At 42.5% G+C, this 13,819-nt stretch overlaps 1 protein-coding gene across 2 annotated transcripts in view; it reads right to left on the reverse strand.

Annotated features, from left to right (window-relative positions):
• Positions 1–13,819, reverse strand: part of LOC122549016 (copine-3-like) — a 76,383-nt gene that overhangs the window by 22,123 nt on the left and 40,441 nt on the right. For both annotated transcript variants that reach the window (XM_043688139.1, XM_043688138.1), the window contains 2 exons: positions 12,636–12,725; positions 8,520–8,618 (listed from right to left, as the gene is read on the reverse strand). In XM_043688139.1, the coding sequence (XP_043544074.1) occupies positions 8,520–8,618; positions 12,636–12,725 (189 nt within the window). The remainder of the gene's footprint in view (positions 1–8,519; positions 8,619–12,635; positions 12,726–13,819) is intronic.

Here is a 13,819-nt window from a genome sequence, read left to right on the forward strand (position 1 = left end):
TGTGTTTTTTACTAGAATACAATTTTAAAAGTTAGCTCCGAAAACATTACATAAAAAAGGACATGGATGACTTTATTGCCTATTGTTTTAAAAAGTCCTGGAATTTCCATTATAACAGTAATATCAAGAGTTACACCAATTACTCATTCAATTTATCAATGGGAATTTAAAGCAAAATTTCCTCAGCAGACCATTGAGTCTTGTTGACATATCAAAAAATGTAAACTGGACATTACACTTTTCTCTAAATATTGTATTTATATCACAGCTGTAAGGGTGGGCTTTACTTTCAAAGATCAAGTACATTACCTTTCCTGTATTGATGAAAAATTCAGCGTGATTACTTCAGACCAACAATCCAGTGCCACACTGTCAGTTTCAATAACATAGAAGGTGCGTGTCCCAACATTTCAGAGTCATTTATTAACAAGCAATTAAAGTTGTTGACAACATAATCCATCCACAATTCATCGTCAAACGCACATTATTTTGGTATCGGATGTGAAAAAAAGGGTTTGAAAGTCTATTATGTAGCACAAGAGGAGGATAAATGACCTGTCACCAAGACAATGGATAAATCAATTGCTGGAATGAAGTAAGGGAAATATTGCACTCAGGAAGTAAGAGACAACTGTCCCTTTTGAACCGCTGTAGACACATCTACAATTATTTAGATTTATTAAATCTTTTTGTCACATGTACCTGAGTACAGTATTACAGGAGTATAGTGAAGAGTGTATACAGGCCACCATTCCAGGATGCCATTTTAGAATTCAAAAACAGACAGGATTCTTAAAAAAAACAGAAATAAAAGATACAGCCAAAAGAAAACATTCAGATCACTCCCTGCCCACGCCATGACTGCTCACCACCAGAAATATAAAGCCACAAAGTCCATCCCTCAGTCTGCGAACACTCAGGTGCCCAGAGTCCCTGCACGCCAGCTCAGCCAGAACGCCACCACGTTCCCGGTCATGTACCCGCAGCCAGCCAAGTCCTGGAGCTGCACCCCGCCACTGGAACTGTGTCGCCATTCTTCGGCGCCATCTTGCATCCACCGACGTCCTTGCCACCATGAGTCTGGTCTTAGCCAATCTCGGCAATCCTGTCACTGAAACTGCAGAGTTCTGAACTGGACCCAAACCCATGCTAGCACCATCATACCAAAGCAGCCAGTGCCTCATTGTAGTTTATTTTGCTGCTGCTACAAGCTTCCGCTGCCAACACTCCAGGAAAGAAATACTCCCGGAAGGGGACTACCACCAAAAAGGAACAAAATAAAAAGGAAAAATGAGCAAAAGTAAATGAAAGAAAAAAAAAAGGCATGCAGAAGCAGATGAGCCCAGCCCCAAACAATGCCACTTCGCTGTCGCCATCTTGGTAAAGGAAGAAAGCTGTAAGGAGGGAGTTTCTTGATCCAACACCCTGAAGGAACAGCAATATTGTTTTGAGCCACAATGGTGTATGATACGGGTGAGGGAGAGTTGAGAGAAATATGCCAGAGGTGGTGTTCCCATACATCCGCTCCCCTTGTCGTTTGCAGTGGTGGAGTTCACAGTTTTTAAGGTACTGTCAAAACAGCCTTGGTGAGGCACTGCAGTGTACTTTGTATATGGTACACACTGTTATCACTGTCACCTATGGATGGAGTCAATAAGGAAGGTGGCAGATTGGCTGCCAATCAGGCAGGCTGCGTTGTCCTTGGTCGTATCAAGCTTAATGCATATTGTTGAAATTGCATCCACTCAGGCAAATTGGGCAGTATTCCATCACATTCCTCATTTGTACTGGACAGGCTCCGGAGAGTGCAGTGATGAGTTACTTCTATAGAACTGCTCGCTTCTGATCGGATTTTGTTGCCACAATATTTGTGTGGCTGATCCAGTTAAATCTCTGGCCAACGTTAACTCCAGATTAAGTGATCTTCTTGGAACCAATAATTTATATTTCAGACCATTCAGTAAGATTTCTTTACCAAAATGGAATAACAAGAAACACTTGCTTTTCAAATTATTTAATAAAAAACAAAAGGCCACATTTATGTTTCCAAAATAGACACCCCAATTTTAATGTTACATACTCCCTTGCCATCTCTACTCAACTCTGCCTCAACTATCATTCCTATGGCCCTAGCCTTCTCCTTATGATCACCAGCTTTGGATTATGACCATTGACTCCCCAGCCTTGATATGCTGTTGACTGTCTCAGGGTTAAGGTTATCTGACTGTACTACTGTAAATGCAGTAATAATTGGGAATGGTATAATCAAGGAACAGATGCTGTTCTCTGCGGCCAGGATTGTGAGCTCTAAAGGCTATGTTGCCTGCCTGGTGCCCAGGTTCAGGATATCTCAAACACAAAAACAGAAGTTGTTGGAAAAGCTCAGCAAGTCTGGCAGCATCAGTGAAGAGGAATCAGAGTTAACGTTTTGGATCCGGTGACCCTTCTTCAGAACTCATTTCGGCTGTAGAGGAACTTGGAATGGGAAAGGAAAGATCCAGTTGTCGCAGTCCATGTGAGTACCAACAATTTAAGTAGAAACATGAAAGAGGTTTGGCTGAGGGAATACAAGCAGCTAGGGGCTAAATTAAAAAGGAGAACCAAAATGGTAATAATCTCTCAATTACTTCATAAGACATGAGCAAATTGGTACAAGGTCAACAAGATTAAAGCGATGATCTCAAGAAAAGGAACTCATGGAACATCTACAAGATTTCTTTTCGAGCAGTTTGTGGTACAGCTCATTAGGGAACAGGCAATTCTGGGTGTGGTGATATATAATGAGGCAAACTTGATTAGAGGGCTTACGGTGAAGGAACCTCGAGGGGACAATGATCATAACATGGTAAAATTCACACTGCAGTTTGAGAGGAAGATGACTGAATCATTTCTAATGGTATCACAATCGAGTAAAGGTGACGATAAAGATGTGAAGGAGGGGCTGACCTGTGCGGGTTGGAAGGAAAGCCTAACAGGGAAGATAGTGGGACAGTAAATGGCAAGAGTTTCTGGGGTTATTTCGAGACGCACAGCAGAAATTCATCCAAGAAAGAGAAGCATACTAAGGTTAGACAACCATGGCTGACAAGGGAAGTCAGGGACATCAAAAAAGCAAAAGAAAGAGCATACAATGTGGTGAAGATTAGTGGAAAGCCAGAAAATTGGGATGCCTTTAAAAACCAGAAGATTAGATGAGATTACCTACAGTGTGGAAACAGGCCCTTCGGCCCAACAGGTCCACACCAACCCTCCGAAGAGCAACCCACCCAGACCCATTCCCCTACATTTACCCCTGACTAATGCTCCTAACACTACGGGCAATTTAGCATGGCCAATTCACCTAACCTGCACATCTTTGGATTGTGGGAGGAAACTGGAGCACCCAGAGAAAACCCACAGACACTGGGAGTATGTGCAAACTCCACACAGACAGTTGCCAGAGGCGGGAATTTAACCCGGGTCCCTGGTGCTGAGAGGCAGCAGTGCTAACCACTGAGCCACCGTGCTGCCCCAAAAAGCAACACTGGAGGAGATGATGAAATCGGAGAGTAAGATAACGAGTAATATAAAAAAAATCTGGCAATCTTTTTAAGATATCTTAAAAAGGTAAAAGAGAGGCAACCATAGACATTGGACCACTGGAAAATGAGGCTGCAGAAGTATTAATGGAGAACAAAGAAATTACAAATGAACTGAATACCTGTGGTACTTTGCATTAGTTTTCAGTGGAAGATACCAGCAGCATACCAGAAATTTAAGAAAATCAGAGAGCAGAGGTGAGTGTAGTTACCATCACTACACTGAGGAACCTGAAAGATCTGAGAGTGGATAAATCACCCAGAACAGAAGAACTACCTCAGTGTTATAAAGGACATAGCAGACATGGCATTGGTAGTGATCTTTCAAAAATTATTGAAAACAGCAAGCGTCCCAGAGAACTGAAAAATAGCTAATGTAATACTCCTGTTTATGAAGGGAGAGAAGCAGAAGACTGGAAACTACAGACTGGTTAACCTGACCTCGGTCATTGGAAAGGTTTTAGAGTTCACTATTAAGGATGCGATTGAGGAGTACTTGGAAGTGCATGGCTCAGTCAGCACAGCTTCAACCAGGGAGTTCATGCCTGACAAAACTGTTAGAATTCTTTGAGGAGATAACAAGCAAGTTAGACAAAGGAGAGCCAGTGAATGTGATCTATTTGGATTTCCAGTAGGCCTTTGACAAGGTGCCACACAGGAGGCTATGAAATACGAATACAGCCCATGGTGTCAGAGGCAAGGTATTGGCCTGGATAGTAGATTGGCTGACTGACCAAAGACAAAGAGTAGGGATAAAGATTTTTTTTCAGGATGGCAGATGACGACTACTGGAGTTCTGCAGGGTCAGTGTTGGGACCACAACTATTCATGTAATACATAAACAATCTGGATAATGGAACTGAGGGCATTGTTACTAAGTTTGCACGTGACACAATGATAGGTGGAGGGGCAGGTTGTATTAAGGAAGCAGGGAGGCTGCAAGAAGGTCTTGGACAGGCTTGGTGAGTGGGCAAAGAAATGACTGATGGAATACAATGTGAGAAAGTGAGAGGTTATGCTCTGTGGCAGGAAGAATAGAGGCATGGATTATTTTCTAAATAGGGAACGGCTTCGGAATTCTTAAGCACAAAGAGATTTGGAGTGCTGGTTTAGGATTCTCTTAAGGTTAACATGCAGGTTCAGTTCGGAAGACAAATACAATTTTAGCAATCAGTTCAAGACACATTTCTAGAATACAAGAGCAGAGATGTATTACTGAGGTTGTATAAGGTTCTGGTCAGACCACATTTGGAATATTGTGAGCAATTTTGAGTTCTGCATCTAAGGATGGATGTGCTGGCATTAGAGTGGGTCCAGGGTGATTTTCAAAAATGATCGTGGCAGCATCCAAGGAAAAGGAGAATTGATGTTTCGAGCATAAACCCTTCATCAGGAATTCCTGAACAAGAGCATATGCTCGAAACGTTGATTCTCCTGCTCCTTGGATGCTGTCTGAACAGATGTGCTTTTCCAGCACCACACTCTTCAGCTCTGATCTCCAGCTCACTTTCTCCCCTTTCAAAAACAATCCCCAGGATGAAGGGCTTGTCATGTGAGGAGCATTTGAGGACTCTGGGTCTATACTTAATGGAGTTTAGAAGGATGGGGAGGGTGGGGTGGAATCTGACTAAAACTTACAGAACACAGAGGCCTGGATAGAGTGGATGTGGAGAAGGTGTATCCACAAGTAGAAGAGACAAGAAGCCAAGGGCACAGCCTCCAAGTGAAATGATGACCCTTTCGAGCTGAGAGGAGGAGATTTTTCAGCAGCAGAAGGTGGTGATTCTGTGAAACTCATTGCTGCAGAGGGCTTTGGGAGGCCAAGTCATTGAGTATATTTAAGACAGAGATAGATAGGTTCTCAATTAAAAGGGGGAAATTGAAGGTTACAGAGAAAAGGCAGGATAAAGGGACTGAGAAACATATCAGCCATGACTATATGGTGGTGTAGACTCATTGGGCTGAATGACCTAATTCTGCTCCTGTATCCTATATAGCATGCAACTGCAACCACTGTTATTGCTTTATTCTTCTTGACTGGTCTGCAGCCATAGCGTCCCATCTGAAGAGCTACTCCTCCATCGTGCAGCTCGGTGGTGCTGCCCTTGCTTGGCTCCATTCTTACTCATCCTGCTGTAGCTGGAAGATCATCTCCGATAGCAATTCTGATTACAGAATTCATGCTGCCACACCTTGAAATCTGAAACCCCTAAAGATTTGCATTTGTTCCTCCTAAATCCCAAATGCTTGCTGTCCTTTCCCATCAGCATTCACACTGGAAAAAAGACAACGTTATCAAGGAGAATACTGAGATACAGGCTACCAGACTAGATGGGATTGAAGTTAACATGGAGTTGGTGTTAGCAATTCTGGAAAGTGTGAAAACAGATAAGTCCCTGGGCCGGATGGGATTTATCCAAGGATTCTCTGGAAAACTAGGGAGGAGATTGCCGAGCTTTTGGCTTTGATATTTATGTTATCATTGTCTGGAGGAATAGTGCCAGAAGACTGGAGAATAGCAAATGTTGCCTCCTTGGTAATTATAGAGCAGTGAGCCTTACTTCGGTTGTGGGTAAAGTGTTGGAAAAGGTTATAAGAGATATGATTTATAATCACCTAGAAAGGAATAAGTTGATTAGGGATAGTCAACACGGTTTTGTGAAAGGCAGCATATGCCTGACAAACCTTATTGAGTTATTTGAGAAGGTGACCAAACAGGTGGATGAGGGTAAAGCAGTTGATGTGGTGCATATGGATTTCAGTAAGGCGATTGATACGGTTTCCCATGGTAGGTTATTGCACAAAATACGGAGGCATGGGATTGAGTGTGATTTAGTGGTTTGGATCAGAAATTGGTTAGCTGACAGAAGAAAGAGGGTGGTGGTTAATGGGAAATGTTCCTCCTGGAGTTCAGTTATTTGTGGTGTACCGCAAGGATCTGTTTTGGGTCCACTGCTGTTTGTCATTTTTATAAATGACCTGGATGAGGGCACAGAAGGATAGGTTAGCAAATTTGCAGATGACACTAAGTTTGGTGGAGTTGGGATAGTGCTGAAAGAAATTGTAGGGTACAGAGGGACATAGATAAGCTGCAGACCTGGGCTGAGAGGTGGTAAATGGAGTTTAATTTGGAAAAGTGTGAGGTGATTCACTTCGGAAGGAGCAACAGAAATTAAAAAGCACTGGGCTAATGGTAAGATTCTTGGTAGGGTAGATCAACAGAAATCTTAGTGTCCATGTACATAGATTCCTGAAAGTTACCACCCAGGTTGATAGGGTTGTTAAAAAGGCATACGGTGTGTTAGCTTTTATTGGTTGAGGGATTAGGTTTCGGAGCAATGAGGTCATGTTGCAGCTGTACAAAACTCTGCTGTGGCCACACTTGGAATATTGCGAACAATTCTGATCACTAGGAAGGATGTGGAAGCTTTGGAAATGGTTCAAAGGAGATCTACCAGGATGTTGCCTGGTATGGAGGGAAGGTCTTCAGGCTGTTTTCATGCGAGAGAAGAAGGCTTAATTGAAACATAGAAGATAATCAGAGGGTTAGATCGGGTGAACAGTGAGAGCCTTTTTCCTCGGATGGTGACAACTAGCAGGAGGGGACATAGTTTTAAACTGAGAAGTGATAGATACAGGACAGATGTCAGAGGTAGTTTCTTTAATCATAGTAGCAGGGACGTGGGATGCACTGCCTGCAACAGTAGTAGACCCGCCAACTTTAAAGGCATTTAAATGGTCATTGGATAAACATATGGATGAAAATGGAATTGTATCAGGTAATCAGCTTCAGATTGGTGCCACAGGTCGGCTCAACATCGAAAGCCGAAGGGCCTGCACTGCGCTATAATGTTCTATGTTCCAAAAGCTATCTGAAAACATCTGTTTCTGTGAGGACACCGAATGCTGTAATTACCAGCAACCTATGATTTGTCACTTATAGAACTCCTACAGTGTGGAAACAGGCCATTCAGCCCAACAAGTCCACACCGACCCTCTGAAGAGTATCCCACCCAGACCCATTCCCTCTAACCTATACATCCCTGAACACTATAGGCAATTTAGCATGGCCAATTCACCTAACCTGCACAACTTTGGATTGTGGGAGGAAACCGGAGCACCCAGAGGAAACCCAAACAGGCACGGGGGAAAATGTGCAAACTCCACACAGACAGCCGCCAGAGTCTGGAATCGAACTGGGTCACTGGTGCTGTGAGGAAGCAGTGTTAACCACCGAGCCACCATGCAGCCCTACTTCTTGTCTGAAGTTAGTACTGGAAAAGTAAAGGCTTCCTCCAAACAAATATTGAGAACTCCCCCTGCCACTTTCTTCAGCACCTACTGACCATTCACTAGTCACAAATGACTCCATGTCTCTATCTAGTTAGTCTAAGACTGAAACAGAGTTTGAAACCTTTCAACTTCATACCTATCACATTACCAAGACTGCTTACTTCTAACTCCATACTGTTGTCGATCTCCTTCCTACTCTCAATCATGCTTTTGTTGCACACAAACTGAATTACTCAACTGTTCTTTTGCCAGCCTTGTTCCTTCTACTCTCCATAGGCGCAAATGCATCCAAAACTCTGCTGCATATATTTTCTCTTGCATTGCACATTCAACATCACCACTCTATTCACTCACCAACATTGGCTTTTGGTCCCGCAATGACCCATTTTAACTTTCAAAATTGCTTTTAAAAGGTTTTTCTGCGACTTTATCCATTCCTATTTCTCTATGTTCCAGCAGAATTCTACAATTCTATGATAATGTTGCACTCCTCAGTTACATGCCTCTGTGTATTACTAATTTTAGACCAGGCCATCATGAGCAAAGCACTTTCAGTTGCCTGAGAATTTGTTCTAGACCGCGTCACAACAAAAAAAGAGAGAATAAAATAGCTGAAACTCCTTCTGTAGCAGAAACATAGAAACTTACTGGTGAACTTTGCGATGCTGTTTGCAACACCTCCATATTGGTTTCAAATGTTCCAATTAGATCATGTGATCCATCATTGTCATAATCATAGCAGGTTACCTGAAATAAAAAAACTTCCATTGAGAAGACTTTAGAGTGGACAAACCAATGTACCGAAGAGAATACTTTTAAAGTATCTTGCTAATTCCTAAAGTAAATCATATCCCTAAAATAGCTTATAAGTTAGGGCTTGGTTTATAGGTACATTTTCTCGCAAACTTTAAAGGATTGTTCCTGCACTCAACTAATACATATGCAGCGAAATTAAACCAAAAACATTCAAAACAGAAAATCACCAAAAACATTTTAAAACATGCTCATTGGGTGGAATTAGCCCCTCCCTGGGATGGTGTGGAGAATATGAGAAAGTTAGGAAAATACAGCAAGAATGCACAACATTAGAACCCTAATGTCATTAAAATGTGATCAGATTTTCACTTAAGGTTTAACTGATATCGTCATAATCTCAATATTGAATGCTAACTATTTTATTTCACTGCACATGCACCTCACTTACATGCCAAATTGTATTACTTACATGCTACTTTTAATTCTCTTCACTATGGGGCAGCATGGTGGCTCAGTGGTTAGCACAGCTGCCTCACAGCTCCAGGGACCCAGGTTCAAATCCACCCTTAGTCAACTGCCTGTGTGGAGTTTGCACATTCTCCATGTGTCTGCATAGGCTTCCTCTCAGTCCAAAGATGTGCAGGTTAGCCATGCTAAATTACCCACGGTGTCCAGGGATATGAAGGCTGAGTGGATTGGCAATGAGAAATGCAAGAGTTACAGGGTTAGAGTAGAGGGGGTGGGTCTAGGTGGAATATTCTTCAGAGTGGATGCAATGGGCCAAAAGGCCTGCTTTCACACTTTTCCAAGAAAGTAGATGGTGCAAAACCTTAACATACAAGTTACAGCAGGTGGTTGACAAATTGCTTATCCCAGTCATCACCCAACTGCACCTTCAGCACAATGTTCCTGCACATTCACCATCTTCCTTGATTCTTCATCCAAGCAAGTTGGCATTAAAAATCACCAGCCATTAGCGTCACCATCCTGAAGATCTGCTCTTAGCTTGCTTTCTTAGCATTCACTCACTTTACCCTTAATTGCAAGCTGCCAGCCTCTACATATTTAACACCCAGGCTCTTTATTGCTTAGTCTCAACTGCCAGCCTCTGCAACTTTTATTGCTATTTAGCACCAAAGGAGAGGTAGGCAACTGGTAATGGTGGAGTTAATACTGACAGTGAATGTGAGTGTACTGCATCAGTCCACAAAAACATCACACTTGCAGCATGTGCAACTTACAAGGCAGCAAACACAATCGCTTCCAGCAAATGATCATTCAGAAAGTCAAGGATGAACAGTTCTTGGTGGGGGCCAGTGCAGGGAGATTACAGTCAGTCAGTCAGGGAGTCAGTCAAAGAGCTTGTCAGATTCCAATCCAGCATTTGGCCACAGTTAGTCAGTCAGGTAAACTGTGACCATGCAGCTGGAGATTGGGCTGTGGTCAGCCCTGCAGGTGACCTGAACCAGTCTGGGAGCCATGGAGACATTAGTCCAGAGAATGGCCACAATCAGTCTTGGGGCATTAGGCAATAATGGTTCGAGGCTATATCGGGGCAGTCAATGGAGTCCTGGAGAGAACAGGCAAATTTGAGGATGGAGTTCATTGCACTAGCTTGATTGGGAAAAGTTGTAAGTGGAAGGGTGGGACTTTACAGATCATAGACGGGGATTGGAACTATCCCCTGGGGAGGAGGATAGGAGAGTACTCTCACAGGTCATGCCGGTGTGTAATTCCTCCTATGAGTGTTCACTGTTACTATCATCGCTCCCATCAGGAATGGTCAAAATCCTTCACCCTGCTCTCAAATTGCCAGTGACATTGCCACTCCAGAGCCAGCACAGCATTGATAACATTGGTAGACTCCAACAGTCTACAATCCTGCTTTACCAAGTGCCTCTGACAAGCCCGCCTGCTGTATTTTGATAAGTCAATAATAGCCAAGACTGTGAAATCATCCTCTGCCTGGTCTCTGGTAGCACTTGGAGTGCCAGAGACCAAGAACTTTTCTTCCTCAACTGAACATGGAGGTTATGTGCACACCAGACTGCTCCTGAGTCTAATCCAAATAGAGAATCCATGAAGATGACAGGACAGTGCAGGTAAAAGCCATTCTGGTATACTTCTTAAAGTTTCATGGATTCCTTCTCAGAAATGAAAGTGAAGCTGAGAATCTTCAGTTTGCTGGGTACCATTAGTGTATGCATAAGAGAAGAATGAATTAGTTGTCTAAGAGGGATAAATGCTGGTGCAGTTTATGAATGAGTTCGCAACATAACGTTAATGGGAAACAAGTGCAAAACAGAATGAAGAAGCTGACTGCCTAGATTGGCCATTGAGGTCTCCCTACCCCCACGATTAACACTGCTCTTCTCTGGCCAATTCTAAACCTTTTCTCCTTGCAGGCAAAGAGGAGCCTAAAAGCTGGCATTCACCAGCTGGTCTTGGTACCCTCTGCCCACTGAGGGCCAGATTTTCCTGCAAAGGATAAAGAGTGGAATTAAATATGAAGTGGATGGAAAAGCAGTTAATGACGATTCAGGAGCAGGAGATGGTTTGTAGGTGTGTGAGGTGGTTTGTAGCCTTCAGCATTTGATGTTAGGTGAAGCTGGACTTTAACTGTGGTGCCAGCAGCATAAACAATGGAAGGTCTTGGCAGTGGCAAGCACTTCAGGACCTTTCTTGTGCCATCGTGTGGCAAGAGAAAGAGAAGAGCCTGGGTGTATAATTAATGAGGTGAAAAGCAGATGACAAAGTGAGAAAGATCACTGTGAGCCATGGCTGACCATGAATCACGGCTGGCAAAACACTGAAAATAAGAATGTCTGCCCATTAGTCTTTAACAAGCTGGTCATTTAAACCAATTTTTTAGAATTTTTCAAACAAACAATAAGTCTTTAAACAGTAATGGCAGTTTAACCATTGCCATGAACACTACGTATTGAAATAGATGCTGGTGGTGATGGTGAATTGGCAGTACTGCTGCAGCCTTTCTGAGCCATAGTTGTAATTCAACACCAATCAGACAGGCACTTGTCTGGATGGTGTCAGCAAGCTCATGGTGTTCAGGAGTAATTGCCACTCAAGAGCTACCAATCAGTGGCCAGGAGCTCAGTACTACTGGTAGCACCACTGGCACGGTGACCATTTCTGGTACTGCAAGTGACCTAGGCTGCAGGATTTTTGCTGGAGCCTGAAATGAAGTTAGGCAGTGTTTCTTTACCAGGGGCCAGTTGAGGATGAAGCCTCACCTGCCACCAAATCTTGAACCAGAATTTCTGGTAGGTAATTCAGATGCTCTAGTTCCCACCTGCCATTGGTTGCAGACCAACAACAAGTGGCCACTTAGGAACTTCAATTGACATCCAAGTAGAAAGGTCATATATAAATGGGGGAGTAAGGAAGACAGCAGGGTCTCCACATTTTCCTGTACGATTATACAGCCAATCCCCTTCCTTCCCTGATCCAACCTCACACCTCCTAGCCCACTTCTGTGATTAGCACTAAATTCCACCCTATATTCTAATGTACCTCACAAGTAATTAACCAGATGAAATAAAGCTGAAAGCTAAACTAATTTAAGAAAATGTCTTCCTTAATAAAAGCATCAACAAATGTCTATGCTGATAAACAGATTTAAAAGTTGACAAAATCCTCTGCTCACAGGCTTCAAGTCAGTTTTCCACAAAATAAAACGACTGCATCCCAGACTAGGTAAGTCAGTTTTATAACAAGAAATAGGAAGGTGACCACAAGAAAAAAGGGATGTCAGAAGAATGGGCATGAAGATGTGTTAGAGTATCTCACTTTAAACCAGATGACAGTCACTTATGCAGACTAACCAACCCTCTATCAGTGAGGCTGGTGCAAGTTTTCAGTCAGTGGCTCTGTTTAATAATTTATCAATCAATAAGCTGTGTAAACATTCTATTAATATTTAGCAATGAGAATTCAAGCCCAGAAAAACATGTCAAAAAAATTCCTCCAGTAGGCAAAAATGAAAAATACCTTGATTGGTTTCTGTAGGTCACTGTTGCAAAGTGACTGCAAAGGAATTTTATATGGTTTCCAAGTGGGGTTCAAATTTTTTTTTATAACCTGAAAATAACAATGAAACATTAATAATCACAAAAAGTATTTGCTTTTCTGCATCTTTAGTCACCATAATAACTGTATTAAAGTTTAATTAATGAAACAAACATGCAGTACAGGGCAGCATGGTGGCTCAGTGGTTAGTACTGCTGCCTCACAGCGCCAGGGGTTCGATTCCAGCCTTGGACAATTGACTGTATGGAGTTTGCACATTCTCCCTGTGTCTGTGAGAGTTTCCTCCGAGTGCTCTAGTTTCCTCCCACAGTCCAAAATTGTGCAGGTTAGGTGGATTAGTCATGGGAAACTCACGGTTACAGGGATAGTATCTGGGTGGATGCTCTTCAGAAGGTCAGTGTGGGTTTAATCGGCTGAGTGGCCTGCTTCGACACTAAGAATTTTATGATTCTAACTGAAAATGTTACACATGAAGGATGTGTTTGTCTAACACAGCTTACAAATGTAACCACCGTTTGTTGGGGGATGGAGGGGAAAGAAACAGCATCCCATTGCATCACATTGTGAAATAACTTCTTGGGAATACTTTCTTCAATTAATAGAACTCAGCAGAAACTAATATGCTCAAGTACCCAATTTTCTATATTTTAAAGAATGATGTTGTAATTATCAAATACAAAACTTTCTATGCAAGCAAGATTTTGTCACTGATCTCTTGATGAATCTCTTTTCCCCCATATTCCATACGCTACAGTTTATCTGAAACTCCGCTGCCCACTTTCTTCCTTCACCCACTGTACAGAGAATTATCGATTCCTGGTCTCCAGCTGCCTCAAACTTAAAACTTTCACACACTTATCTAAATTCTGTCATGGCCTTGTTGATTCTTTGTAATAATTTTTAGCCCTTACAACCCTTTAGGGGTGCTACATTCCTCTGGCTCTAGCTGTGTGCTTCCATTATCCTACAAAAAATGACCAACTCCTCAGCCATCTAGACCCAACAAGATAAAATTACTCTTTAAACTACTGTCTCTCTCCAACAAGCTCTCCCTTTTTGGATATTTGCTGAAGTTCATCAATAACCAACTTTTAGTTAACCCTCCTAATTCTGTTCTCTGTGACCCAACATCCATTTTTAGAAAT

Source organism: Chiloscyllium plagiosum, chromosome 4 (genome assembly GCF_004010195.1).
Source record: "Chiloscyllium plagiosum isolate BGI_BamShark_2017 chromosome 4, ASM401019v2, whole genome shotgun sequence".
Lineage (NCBI taxonomy): Eukaryota > Metazoa > Chordata > Chondrichthyes > Orectolobiformes > Hemiscylliidae > Chiloscyllium > Chiloscyllium plagiosum.